The sequence below is a fragment of the Felis catus genome, chromosome B2 (assembly GCF_018350175.1).
Source record: "Felis catus isolate Fca126 chromosome B2, F.catus_Fca126_mat1.0, whole genome shotgun sequence".
Lineage (NCBI taxonomy): Eukaryota > Metazoa > Chordata > Mammalia > Carnivora > Felidae > Felis > Felis catus.
Genome location: NC_058372.1, coordinates 3454837 through 3468181, shown reverse-complemented (window position 1 = coordinate 3468181; position 13345 = coordinate 3454837). Strand labels below are relative to the sequence as shown.

General features: G+C 45.2%; 1 protein-coding gene and 1 non-coding gene across 2 annotated transcripts; one reads left to right on the top strand and one right to left on the bottom strand.

Moving 5' to 3' along the window:
- Positions 1-88: 88 nt before the first annotated feature.
- On the top strand, positions 89-3307 carry ABT1 (activator of basal transcription 1). The gene is made up of 3 exons (XM_003985697.6): positions 89-386; positions 1027-1232; positions 1385-3307. The coding sequence occupies exons 1-3, from the start codon at positions 146-148 to the stop codon at positions 1763-1765; spliced, it is 828 nt and encodes a 275-aa protein (XP_003985746.1). The 5' UTR covers positions 89-145; the 3' UTR covers positions 1766-3307.
- A 1161-nt stretch (positions 3308-4468) lies between these two features.
- On the bottom strand, positions 4469-4542 carry TRNAN-GUU. Its single transcript has one exon. It is a non-coding gene; the product is annotated as a tRNA-Asn (tRNA).
- Positions 4543-13345: the final 8803 nt, after the last annotated feature.

Here is a 13345-nt window from a genome sequence, read left to right as displayed (position 1 = left end):
CCAATCTGGTTCTTCCATTTATCTCCGCCCGCGTCGGTCCCGCCCCCTCGCCGCCGGCCAGCGTACTCGGTGCGCTGCAGCCGGCGCGGCGCGACGCGGCGCGGCGCGGCGCTTTACGGCTGTCGTGCTTCTGGTCCCCGCCAACATGGAGGCCGAGGAGTTGGAGAAGGAGGCTGCGGAGCAGGAGCCCCCAGAAGCGAGAGACCAGAAACCAGAAGCGGAGGAGGAGCAGGAGGAATCCGAAGAGGCGGCTTGCGGCGGCAAGAAGCGGGTAGTGCCGGGTATTGTGTACTTGGGCCACCTCCCGCCCCGCTTTCGGCCTCTGCACGTACGGAACCTTCTCAGCGCCTATGGCGAGGTCGGGCGCGTTTTTTTCCAGCCGGAGGGTAAGAGCGGAGGCCCTGGCTGTGCGGGCAGCCGGGTGGACTCGCCCGCGCGTCGCGTGGCCCGGGCTATGCGCGTCCGAGGCGCTGTGGGGCGCGGGACTCGAGGCCGGCGCCCAAGGAGACGAGTGGTGCGCAAGCCTTTAAGGAGACGGGATTAGGTGTGGGTAGCGCCTTGCGCATAGATGGGTAGTTCTCGGGTGGTGAGCTCTGGCTTCTGATGTCGACCCCGCGCAGCCCTCTTTCCTGAACCAGCTTTACCAGTTTACTGAGTGAGTACATCCTGTATAAAAGTCTCAGAGGCTTTTTCACACACTGAACCCATCCCCTTTGTCATCGCGGCCCGGGTCTAGACACTGTGTGGTCAGCTGACCCCAGCTCCCGCGCGGACACTAATCGAATCGGGATTGGGGGTGTGTGAGAGTTGTAAGTAGAATGTTCGGAGCGGATCTGATGCAGGCGTTGACGTTTGAGGAAAGGAGTTAGACGTGGGGAAAGGGTGCACGGGGAATGGATGGAACTTGGAGTCCTTTTCCCGGGCAAAGGCCTGGAGGTGGGATCCTGGCCCGCGGGCGAGTGGGGGGTGAAGTTCCTTGGGAGCCACGTGGGCCCCTTAAACCTCTGCTGTGTCCTCGGCGCGCAGACGGGTTCGTGAGGCGCAAGAAGAAGGCGGCGGCAGCCTCGGCCACGGGAGGGAAAAAGCGGTCCAAGTACAGCAAGGACTACACCGAGGGCTGGGTGGAGTTTCGGGACAAGCGAGTGGCCAAGCGCGTGGCGGCCAGTCTGCACAACACGCCCATGGGAGCCCGACGGCGCAGTCCCTTCCGTTATGACCTGTGGAACCTCAAGGTAAGGGGCGGACTTGTCTGCCTTCCCAGCCCTAGCCGGGGCTGCTCCCTTACCTCCTGTTGGCCCCACTCGCTCTCCTCTCCTCTGCCTTCCTGCCACGCCTTACCCACGTCCTTTCTCGTTTTTGTTGTCGTTGTTGTTGCTGTTCACAGTACCTGCACCGTTTCACGTGGTCCCACCTCAGCGAACATCTTGCCTTTGAGCGCCAGGTACGCAGGCAGCGCCTGAGGGCCGAGGTTGCCCAGGCCAAGCGTGAGACTGACTTCTACCTTCGAAGCGTGGAACGGGGACAGCGCTTCCTTGCTGCTGATGGGGACTCCGCCCGCCCAAATGGCACCTGGGCCTTTGCCCAGCGTCCTACTGAGCAGGAGCTGAGAGCCCGGAAGGCAGCTCGGCCCGGGGGACGTGAACGGGCTCGCCTGGCTAACGTCCAGGACCAGGCTCGCTCCAACCGAGGGCTGCTTGCCAAGATCTTCGGAGCTCCACCACCTTCAGAGAGCGTGGAAGAACCCTCACTAGCCAGGGACTCATGAAGGGCAGAGAGACCCCTTCTATCTCGTAGCCCTGATAATGTCTATTCAGGCAGACGTTTTATTATCTTTCTCAGACCAGGAGTCTCTGATGAGTGCTCAGACAGACCTTTTGTGGGCCTCTCCTCCCCGCTCCCACTCCTGTTGCCTGTCAAAGGCCCCTAATTCATACTAGCATGAGTATGACTACTGCACATGCCTGTTTCATTTGATTCTTGGCCGTCTGCCTCCTGCCCAGTGGGAGCCTCTAAAAATCCCACTTTCTGGCCTCAGGAAGAGCCTTTACCTCAAGCTAGAGTGGGAATGTGTAGTCCAGGCAACTTTTTTACCAACTGTAAGTGAAGGGTAGCAGCCACATCCTTTTTATTTAGAAAAGATTAACAGGGATGGGTTAATGGGGTGGGACTGGGTGGGAGCCACCTTCCAAATGTATTTATAGAAAAGAAAAAATATATATATTTGTATACTTTTGTAGTTTACTGGTGCGGGGGGGGGGTGCATTTTATAAGTTCTAACTTCTGTCTCCTCATGTCCCATTAATGTCATCTCCTGGTCTCAGAGCCACCTCCCTCTCCACCTTCAGTCTGAACTCTTCTATCAGATTAATTTCTTAGCCCACTTTATCAATGATCTAATTCAACATTTACCAAGTCACTACATGAGGACATAGTGATAGTGGGTAATAACACACGGCCCTTGGCATTAAGAGTTGTAGGCCACTAGAAAGGGACAGATATTCAAGAAGTAATGTCCAGAGGTACTGCAGGCATCATGTAGAAATATATAAGGGCTAGAGGAGGAGCCATGGGAGGGCTTGGTTTATCTGGGAAGGTAAGCAGTGCTTCATATGAAGCTCATCCCTCATCACATTCTTCAGAGAGGGGTCAGTTTTGGCCAAGTTTTCCATATCGCTCCTGAAAAGTGAACAGAAATCTGAATGAGCCTGATGTACTCCTGTTGTTGGAAACAAAGCTCCATGGATGGAGCGTTGGGTTCAAACCATTGTAAAGGGAGACAAAGCCTAGGAGGTAGGCACGGTGCCCTTCAGGTGGTCTTCTACGAATTAGGGCTTAGACAAGGGGGAGGGCTCACAAACAACACCAAAGCAGCTTTAGAAGCCGCACAGAATCCATGGCAGCCACTAAGAGACACGGAAAACTGAAGTGTTAAGAAACCTGGACGCAGCCTCATAGAACTTGAAACCGGTCAGGGGCGTCTGGCTGCCTCGGTCCATGGAGTGAGCGACTCCCGATCTGGAGTTGGGTGTAGAGATCACTGAAAAAGTCTTAAAAAACACTAGTCACTATCCAGTCTCTTAAACCTACAGGAAATAGTAGAGTGACTATAATAATAATGGATTTTGCTTGTGCAATTTAATTCCCCACCCACCCCCCACTGCCGCCGCTCCTCAATTACTCATGTGTTTGGGTGAAGCAAATTCATCCACTTCTTTGGCTCTAAAATGATAAAATCTTAGTCCTGTTACGATTTTTATTCGATAGGTGCGCTTTATGTGGGAGAATAAAAATGACCTTACGTTCAAAATGATGGCTGTTGGGTGTCACATCTCCCACGTCCCTAACCCTCTCATACCCGTCTGATAAAAACATCTGTGTAACGTTACACCCTCAGGCTTGGGAACTTGATACCCTTGTTTCTGTGTTCATTTCTCGTGAGTTTGTTTCCTGTGGGTCGTTTCCTCAGGTCATGATGTCTTCCCAAGTGAGCGAGAAAAATTCCGTGTCAGAATCTGACAAGCTGTCATATTCACTTACTCAGGATTCCCAGTGCCACTGTCACCTTTGGTAGATAAAGAGAATATCGAGAGTGAGAAATCTCTTCCCCTTAGGTTGCTAACAATTTAGGAAGCAAAACATGGGGCTTCGGAATTTTTTGAATGAAATAAACTTCTCAGGCTGGGTGGCGTCAGGTGTCAGTATATTCAAGGTCAGCATCCAAGGCTCCGGTTCAGTAGTTCGCACAAAGAGTTTACCCGCAGCCTGGAAAACTGGGCAAATCACAGGCGGAGCGAGAAATGAAGATAAGAATGGGTGGAAGACAATGAGTTTCTGGGGAACCGTCAGCTTGATTCCCTGCAGACCAAGCCCTTTGAGAGCAGGAAAATACCTTCTTTTACACTTAAAACTTTATTTTCTGGATGTTGCCACGAGTAACCCTGACACGGGTCAATTTTAGTTGTACAAATGCAGCAATCGTGTACGTTCCCAGAAGTGGATTTGCAGAGTAATTTTGGTAGATCTTGTCAAAATGCCTTTTATGGAAAGTGTCAGGGACCCTTTGGGGGATTATAAGCGAGGAAAGTCAGATGATTTCGATGGAAGCCTGCACTCTGCCTCCGCGGCCCATTCCCGACGTCCAGAGCCCGAGGACCTGACTCAGGGACAGCCTGGGCCAGCTGGGTGTGGACAGCCGGGGTTCACGCCGCCCGATGGACCAACGCAGCTGAGGGAGAAGGAATCTGGAAACAAATTCAGTAGAATTAGGGACAGAATGACGGGACTGCGCCCACGTCTGGCTGCATCCTGAAGGCTTTCAAGCAAATAATCCGTGAACACGGGAACACTCCCTCTGTCGCAAGACGCCCTGGGGAGCTACGTTAGCTCGGTTTTCATTTTGTGAGAATGTTCACAAACGGATTTTGTCCGACAAAATTTCCGAAAACCGGAGTCCTTAAAGGGAAAGGACCGTCCCTGGGTGGGCTCGAACCACCAACCTTTCGGTTAACAGCCGAACGCGCTAACCGATTGCGCCACAGAGACGGGGACGCGAGGAGCCCTCTTGTCAAACATGATCATGTCATTTCCCCGGTCCAGACCGTGGGATATACTCCAGAAACGAACCTTTTGCTGGGCATGTATATTGAAGAAATGTTCCCTCGTTTCCTGGTTTCTGTTGTTCCTATGTTTTGAAAACAAATTTTGACAATACAGATATTATTCTTAGAGAGGAACCTCAGAGTGTTGACTGGGTGGGGAGCTGGGCGCGGGACTGCTGTTTACCCCGAGAAAGTGTGATTATAATAAAATAATAAATAATAATAATAATAATAGTAGTGAAGGACATCTGGACCGAATTTCTTTTCAGGTCGATAAGAGAGCTTTTGCTAACACTCCGGTTGATAGGGAAGCCCCTGGAAGGGTTCTGTACAGGTGAAGATACCTTCAATGGGAAAGATTCCAGTAAGAGAAACGCAGAAAGGAAAACCATTTAGGGGACAGTCTGAAGGCTCATCAGTGGATCCTTAAATGATCAGGTAAAAGTGTACTTGCCCGGAAATAGGATAGTCTCACGTACCAAAGCAGCAGCGCAGAGATCTCTTGCTAACTGCAAAGAGAAAAGTCTTTACAAAATGACCTCTGTCTCCACTTACACCAGGGATCAAATTGAGCATCATTAACAATGGGGCGGATTAACATCGGCACTTCCTGGTGAAGTCACACGGGCACGCCCACATGATATTCTGGCCAAAAAGGATTAACTTGGTTGTCATTTGATAACTTCTGGCCTCCTTGCTCCATTTAGCTATTGCCGTGGAACGAGATGCTGAAAAACGTTAGTGACCGTTTCAATCTTCCAGAGAAGCAGAACATGTGTAATATCTCTTCTCTCTCTCATCTCTCTATCTCAGTTCCTTTCTCTAGAGATCTCCCCCTATTCTAGATCCATCTACCAGTCCTCAATCAATCCATCATCTATCTATCTCATCCCTTACCTATCTGATGGGCTGATGTGTAGAGAGCTGGCCAGCAAGCTAGAACTCAGACAGGATTTCTGTGTCACAGTCTTGAGACAGAATTTCTTCTTCAGGGAAAAAAAAAAAAAAAAAAAAAGAAACGAAACATGAAGAATTTAAAATGTTGGTTGAGTAAAATAAGATCTCGGAGATTCCAAAGTCAAAACATCCACTTAAGGGTCCTCAGCACAGACTTGAGTATTTTGGGATACAGCGTACATGGAAAGGTCTGGAAGGCTGGAAAGTAGTGCGAAATAGACAGTAATATGTCCCTAGAGAGAGCCCCAGCTGGGAAAACGGGATCAGAAAAATTAAGGTGTGATGTAATTTTCTTTGCTTGGAGAGTAATAATAAGTAGCCAAAGCGTGATACAAAGTGCGACAAACGGGAGGAATTGTGTGCAGAGGGGGATGGGGTATGTGAGAACTCTATTTCTTGTGGGGTTTTTCCCTGTATTTCTGATTATTCTTTTTTTTATTAAAAAAACTTTTTAAATGTTTATTTATTTTTGAGAGACAGAGAACATGAATGGGGAGAGGCAGAGAAAGGGAGACACAGAGTCCGAAGCAGGCTCCAGGCGGTGAGAGCCTGACGCAGGCCTCGAACTCACAAACCTGTGAGATCATGACCTGAGCTGAAGTCAGACGCTTAACTGACTGAACCACCCAGGTGCCCCAGTGATGATTTTTTCTACAAATCTAAAACTGCTTTAAATAATAGTCTATTAAGTTAAATCAGTCAATCAATCATATGAAAAAGGAGGGGTGTTACTGACCAGACTCAAAACACGATCAAAGGGAAGTTTCTCGAGCACTGTTACCTGTACCTGTATTCAAATTAGGATCCCGGAAATGGGCCTTTGGTCTTACGGTGAGGACACAGTGATCACACCTGGAATTCTCCCAAAATGCCCTTTGCTCTGCAAAGTATAATTCAATGTGACAGCAGCCATAGTCTACCTTGTCATTCAATGACACATCTTTAATATCTCCCTCCTGCTTTATTGGGTCATAGCAATCAATCCGCTAAGTTCCATAGAGGGACATAATAAGATGAAACAAATCATGTTTGCTGTTCTATTATTCCCCATAGAATTCACTTCGGAGTGAATTTAGTAGACTGTTCAGTTTGGGAGACTTGTTTCAGAATGTACCGGAAGGTACCTCTCTGGAGAGGTAGGCAGAGGGGTGGAGGGGTGGAGGGGGTGCTGAGTCAATGCTGTAAACTTTGGTTAAATTGAAAGTGAAGAAATCACAGAGTGCTAAGGCGAATATATTTTGGGGACCAACTGATTGAATTCCACTCATCTTACTGAAGAAGAAGGTAGGGACCCAACAGGCTAAATGTGTTAACCGACCGGCATGTGGCTTATAAGCAGCAGAGCAAAGGTCAACCACCCGACTTCCTGATTCTCTCTCAGGGTTCTTTTTACAACACACCAGGCTTCACAGACTTGTTCCCTGTAACCAGGCCGTGTGAGCGTTGCGACCGTTTGTTATGGTGTTTACCCCACCCTCCTATCACAATGCAAACTTCATAAATGCACGTTCTCTTCACTGATATTTGTGCATTGTCTACAATGATGTCCAGGCTCAGCAACCATTTGTTACATAAAGAAAAAGTTCTTCCACGGTGGTCGGGCCGCATTCAACCTACTCACAGCCCTGTGCGTTCAGGCAAACCCCCAATAAGACACCTTCTGGCCAAGCCACCGCCAGGTTGCGTCATTTCCGGTGGTTGTCCTACTCCCAGATTTGAATGTTCTTGGAAAGAAACGATCGCACTTCATACACAGTAAGTGCTTAACAAATGTCACCTCCTTTCCACCTCTCTTCCCTCTAGGGAGGCTTCTTTCCCTGCGGGTGTTTCATTTCCTCCAGCTAATACTTGAAATCTTTAGAGTACCTACTAGGATAGTGGGTGTCCCAGTGGGGAAATTTCCACAGGAACACATCACAAACGATGTATACGAAAACTGCACACTTCAAGCGGAGAGGCTCTGGCCCTCAGGTGGGAAGTCCCACCAGAGACTCCGTCGCTGAGCGATGGGGCTTCCAGAACTGGTTTTCCTAACAAGGGGTCTGGTTGGGTGATGCCTCCCTCCTCTGAATTCCGCCTGGACAAAGTCTGTATCACAATGAAGTTCTTGGCTGATCTCTTATTTTAAAAGCATTTTGCGTGTAAGTTTTATTTCCCCTGTAAAAGGAAACCGTCTAAAATCTTGAACGTTGAGGATACCTAAGAGAGAAGAAGATGAGAAGAACTTGAGGGACACAGCACCAGAGAATCCTCTCGGGACGTTTACCAACATACCAGGCCATCTTTTTAAGAAAGGACAATTTAGGGGCGCCCGGCTGGCTCCACCGATAGAGCATGTGACTCCTGGAGTTGTGAGTTCGAGCCCCACGTGGGTGCAGAGATTACTTAAAAGTAAAATCTTTAAAAAGAAAAAAAAGGGGCGCCTGGGTGGCTCAGTCGGTTAAGCGTCCGACTTCGGCTCGGGTCATGATCTCGTGGTCTGTGAGTTCAAGCCCCGCGTTGGGCTCTGTGCTGACAGCTCAGAGCCTGGAGCCTGTTTTGGATTCTGTGTCTCCCTCTCTCTCTCTCTCTGACCCTCCCTCATTCATTCTCTGTCTCAAAAATAAATAAACGTTAAAAAATTGAAAAAGAAAAAAAAAAAAAAGGAGACCAGCTGGCAGCTAAATTTTGTAGGCGAAATATAAGAGCTTCACTCCAAGGCCCTCAAAGCTACACGAACTATTTTGAAATACATGGATTCAAGGGTGAAAACAACGCAACTTTCCATCAGCAGATGAGTGGATAAGCAAAATGTGGTGTACTCATACAACAGAAGATTATTCATCCTTAAAAAAGAATGAAATTCTGATACATGCTGCAGAGATGCACCGGGAAAACATTATGCTAAGTGAAATAAGCTAGACACAAAAGGACAAATATCGTATGATTCCACTCATATGAGGTACCTAGAATAGGCAAACTCATGGGAGCGGAAAGTAAGAGAGAGGTTACCAGGGGCTCGAGGAAGAGAGAATGAGAAGTTACTTTCTAATGGGAACAGAGTTTCTGTTTGGGAGGATGAAAAAGTTCTAGAAATTGACAGTGTGATGGCTATACAACATTGGGAATATACTTACCTTTTTTTACCTTTTTAATTTTGTTTTGATGTTTATTTATGTTTTGAGAGAGAGAGAGAGAGAGTGCATGTGGGATAGGGGCAGGATAGGGACACAGGGAGAGGGAGACAGAATCCGAAACAGGCTCCAGGCTCCCAGTTGTCAGCACAGAGCCCGACGCGGGGCTAGAACTCACAAACTGCGAGATCATGACCTGAGCCAAAGTCAGACGCTCAACCGAGGGAGCCACCCAGGCACCCCATGGGAATGTACTTCATTTGTAAATGTACAAACAGTTAAAATAGTAAATTTTATATTTTATGAAATTTCTTTAAAAAACATGGATTTTGCATTTTCAATTTCAAAAATATGTTCACTATCAGATATTTGGGAAATAGACCTATAAACCAACAGAAATAATCACTGTAACCATTTTAATGAGCGTATTCCCAATGTTTTTCCTATACATGTCTATATATATTAAAGTGGAATCATTCAGTACATATCACTGTATAACCTGCCTTTTAGTTTTTGCAACGTATCATGCATATCCCTTAGTGTTAGACACATACATTTTACGACTCACTTTGACAAGCATCCTTGTATGTGTATTTTGTCACACTTTTAATTGCTTCCTAACGGTACATTCCTTAAAATAACTTCAGATCAAATCCAAGAGGATTTGAGTGTTGAGAAAACTAAGGGAGAAATCCCTCGGAAAACAAAGGTAGGTATAACTCTAGAACAGACAGAAGAAAAAGATGAACGACTAAAAAAAGACATTGGGTTTTAAGTACCATGATCTACCTTGTAAACAGTCCCAGTGGTTTATGGTACAGCTATGCTCTAAGAGTTGCCCAACTCCAGTAAAATAGTTGTATTCTTAATGTTCTGTTCAACCTGTTTTTTCCGAATTTTAACATTTAAATAATGAGATGATATATAATACATAAAAATTAGGAGGTGAAAATGTCCTCTATTTTTAACATTCATAAAAATACTATTCTCAAAATCCTCCTAGAATTTTTCTATGCATTTACAAACATACCACTTTTTACAATAATGTACCTCCTACTTTGATAGTCTTGACACAAATATATTTTGGGCATTTCATCAAATAGTCACCGCAGTTGATTTAAATAGTTTATTTAACTTAGCATTTAAATCGTTTCCAATTTTTTGCTATATCACAAGCTGGCTACAATAAATATCCATGTAGATATAGACACATAGATTTTTGTTATCAGTAGATTTATAGAACATCCTTAAAGTGTAATTGCTGGGTTAAAGAATATATACATTAAATGTGAAAGCTACTATTCTACTTTCAAACCATTTCAGGCGTAAAGTTTGTTTCTCCAATAAGACTGTATATACATATATAAACTATTTGTACTCATACTAGTAATGTACAAGAGTGGTTTAGTCTATTTATAGACTGGGCGGCTTCTAAACTGCAGAAATTTATTTGTTTCAGTCTGGAGTCTGGAAGTCCAGGACGAGGATGCCAAAATGGGGGAGTTCTGGTGAAGGCCTTCTTCCCGATTCTGTTCAAGATGGCAGTCTTCTTGCTGGGCGCTCACATGGCCGAAGGGGCAAGGAGGCTCTCTAGGGTCTCTTCCATAAGGGCACTGACGCTATTCATGATGGTTTCACCCTCATGACCTAATCACCTCCCAAAGGCCCCACTGCCAAACGCCATGAAGCCGTAAGAATTTGGGGGAGACACGAACATTCAATCTATAAAGGTTTCTGTTTTTCCAAACTGCCACCAATATGGCTATTACTGTTTTTTAATCTTTGCTAATATAAAACATTACCAAGAGTTGGAAAATTCAAGAATAATCAAAGTCTTTTACATTACTTTGAATATTAATGTGACTCTTTTTTCTTTAATATGATTTATTGCCAAATTGGCTAACATACAGTGTGTAAAGTGTGCTCTTGGTTTTGGGGGTAGATTCCTGTGGTTCATCGCTTACATACAACACCCAGTGCTCCTTCCAATAAGTGCCCTCCTCAACACCCATCACCCATTTTCCCCTCTCCCCCACCTCCCCATCCACCCTCAGTATGTTCTTTGTATTTAAGAGTCTCTTACGGTTTGCCTCCCTCTCTGTTTGAAGCTATTTTTTCCCCTTCGCTTCCCTCATGGTCTTCTGTTAAGTTTCTCAAGTTCCACATGAGTGAAAATATATGATATCTGTCTTTCTCTGACTGATTTATTTCACTTAGCATAATACCCTCCAGTTCCATCTACGTTGCTGCAAATGGCATGATTTTATTCTTTCTCACTGCCAAGTAGTATTCCATTATATATATAAACCACATCTTCTTTATCCACTCATCAGTTGATGGACAATTTAGGCTCTTTCCACAATTTGGCTATTGTTGATAGTGCTGCTATAAATTGGGGTACACGTGCCCCTACGAATCAGCACTCCTGTATCCTTTGGATAAATTCCTAGCAGGGCTATTGGTGAGTTGTAGGGTAGTTCTAGTTTTAATTTTTTGAGGAACCTCCACCCCGTTTTCCAGAGCGACCGCACCAGTTTGCATTCCCACCGACAGTGCAAGAGGGTTCCCGTTTCTCCACATCCTCGCCAGCAGCCGCAGTTTCCTGAATTGTTCATTTTAGCCACTCTGACCAGTGTGAAGCGGTATCCAAACGTGGTTTTGCTTTGTAGTTCCCTGATGATGAGTGACGTGGAGCATCTTTTCATGTGTCTGTTGGCCATCTGGATGTCTTCACTGGAAAAGTGTCTACTCATGAATGTGACTCTCTTTTCAGGTGTATATTGACTTTATTCCCTCAGTAACTCCCTGTTCACATCTTTTCCTATTTTTAGTTATTGATTTGTAGAAGCTCTTTTATAGCATGAATAGGAACACTTGCCCGGGACATATGGTGAGTAGACTTCCTCATCTGGTCTATGGGGCAATTAAGTAACGTTAAGTTTTTAGTTTTTATACTGTCAAGTCTAATAACTCTTTCATAATTTCTGACACTGATATTATGTGAAGAAAGGCCTGCACAACGAAGGATTATTATTTTTTAAATTATCCTAAACTTTATTTTGGCACAACCATGATGTTATGTTTTACATTAAGAAAATAGTACATTTTTTCTAATGAAGCCCCTCCAGACCGTTTTTTAGATTGGGCGTGGTGGGAATTTAATGCCTTTTCCCCAACCCTTAATGGGTTAAGCACATTTCAAATGAATGATCCTTTTCTCCATGACTTAAATACCAATTGAAAGATAAACTACTTCGGGGGCGCCTGGGTGGCTCAGTCGGTTAAGCTTCTGACTCTTGATCTCAGCTCAGGTCTTGATCTCAGGGTCAGGAATTCAAGCCCCAGTGGGGTCTGTGCTGGGCGAGGAGCCTACTTAAAAAAAAAAAAAAAAAAAAAAAAAAAATCCTTGCTATATAAATCACTGATCTGTTGTTTGGAATTTTTATTCCACAGCCTTTGGAGGAAAAACAACCCTTGATCTCTTCTAAGTATGGCAGTGGAACCTTCCACGTAGAGAGAGCAGCGGGTTAGGAAACCTGTGTGGAGCGGCCCTAGCTGCTGCTTTACTCACATAGGCCTCTTTCAAGATTCATTTTTGTTGCTCTGGGATTTCGCCTCTTTAGGTCTTCTCTTTAGTTCCCACAGAAGCTGGAGGTTCATACCTGAAGAGGCAAGCTCCCTTCCGCTTGATCTTTAACTCTGAGGCTTACTGCACACCCCCCTCCCCCACGAGGGAGGCAAACAGCAGGTCAAAAGAAGGGACCCACACCAGCACCCCTCACACAACAGTCCTGCTGCAGCCAGCCTCTGACGACCACAGACATTCAAAGCAGCTCCAATGTGAGCATCAAGTTCCATACAAATGGATATAAAATGGAACGTGACAGAATCCAGCAGAGAAGGGACCTGGTCTAGTTCTGATTCCATCATACGGACCTTTAGTACAGGCTTAGTTTCCTCACCATCTGCAGACTGGGGAAATCACTGTTATCCTCCGAGTTCCTGGGAACTCTGTATGAGACAATATATCAAAAAACAGCTCTAGAAGATGTAATTTACCATACAAATAGAAGGAATCACTGTAAAATACTAACAGTAGGCTTTCAAAGCTTGGGATGGCCTTAAATACTACACGGTGATACTGTTCAAAAGAAATATCATGTGAGCCTCATATGCAATTTAAAATTTTTTAGTAACCATATGAAAGGAAAACGAAAAAAGAGCCAAGTGTAATTTGAGTAATATACCTTATTTAACACAATATATCCAAAATACCATTTAACATGAAATTGATATGTTATTAAGGAGATAATTTACATTCTTCTTTTTGCACGAACCCTTCCAAATCTAGTGTGTATCATAAGTGTAGCATATCTCAATTTAGACTAAAATTTTATGTGCTCAATAGCTACATGTGGCTAGCTACCTTAATAGTGCAAATATGTGGTGTAAATACTTATTTTAGAGAGTGGAAGACTCAGCTTCAGAGGTGTTAAGGGACTTTCTTCAAGGCCATCTGGTTTTATTATGGTAGAGTCTGGCTTAGAATTCCAATCTTTTAACCTACCTGTACTTTATTTTTGCACTCAGGGTGGTAGGGATCTAATTTTTTCTCCTAAGCTTTTATCTAACACCATTTACTGAGTGACTCATCCTTTCTGCACTAATCCAAAATGA

Excerpts from the sequence above, each read along its gene's own strand:
- ABT1 (XM_003985697.6), top strand. The coding sequence starts at position 146 with ATGGAGGCCGAGGAGTTGGAGAAGGAGGCTGCGGAGCAGGAGCCCCCA. Across the intron at positions 387-1,026 it reads CGTTTTTTTCCAGCCGGAGG|ACGGGTTCGTGAGGCGCAAG; the intron begins GTAAGAGCGGAG and ends CTCGGCGCGCAG. Across the intron at positions 1,233-1,384 it reads ATGACCTGTGGAACCTCAAG|TACCTGCACCGTTTCACGTG; the intron begins GTAAGGGGCGGA and ends TGCTGTTCACAG.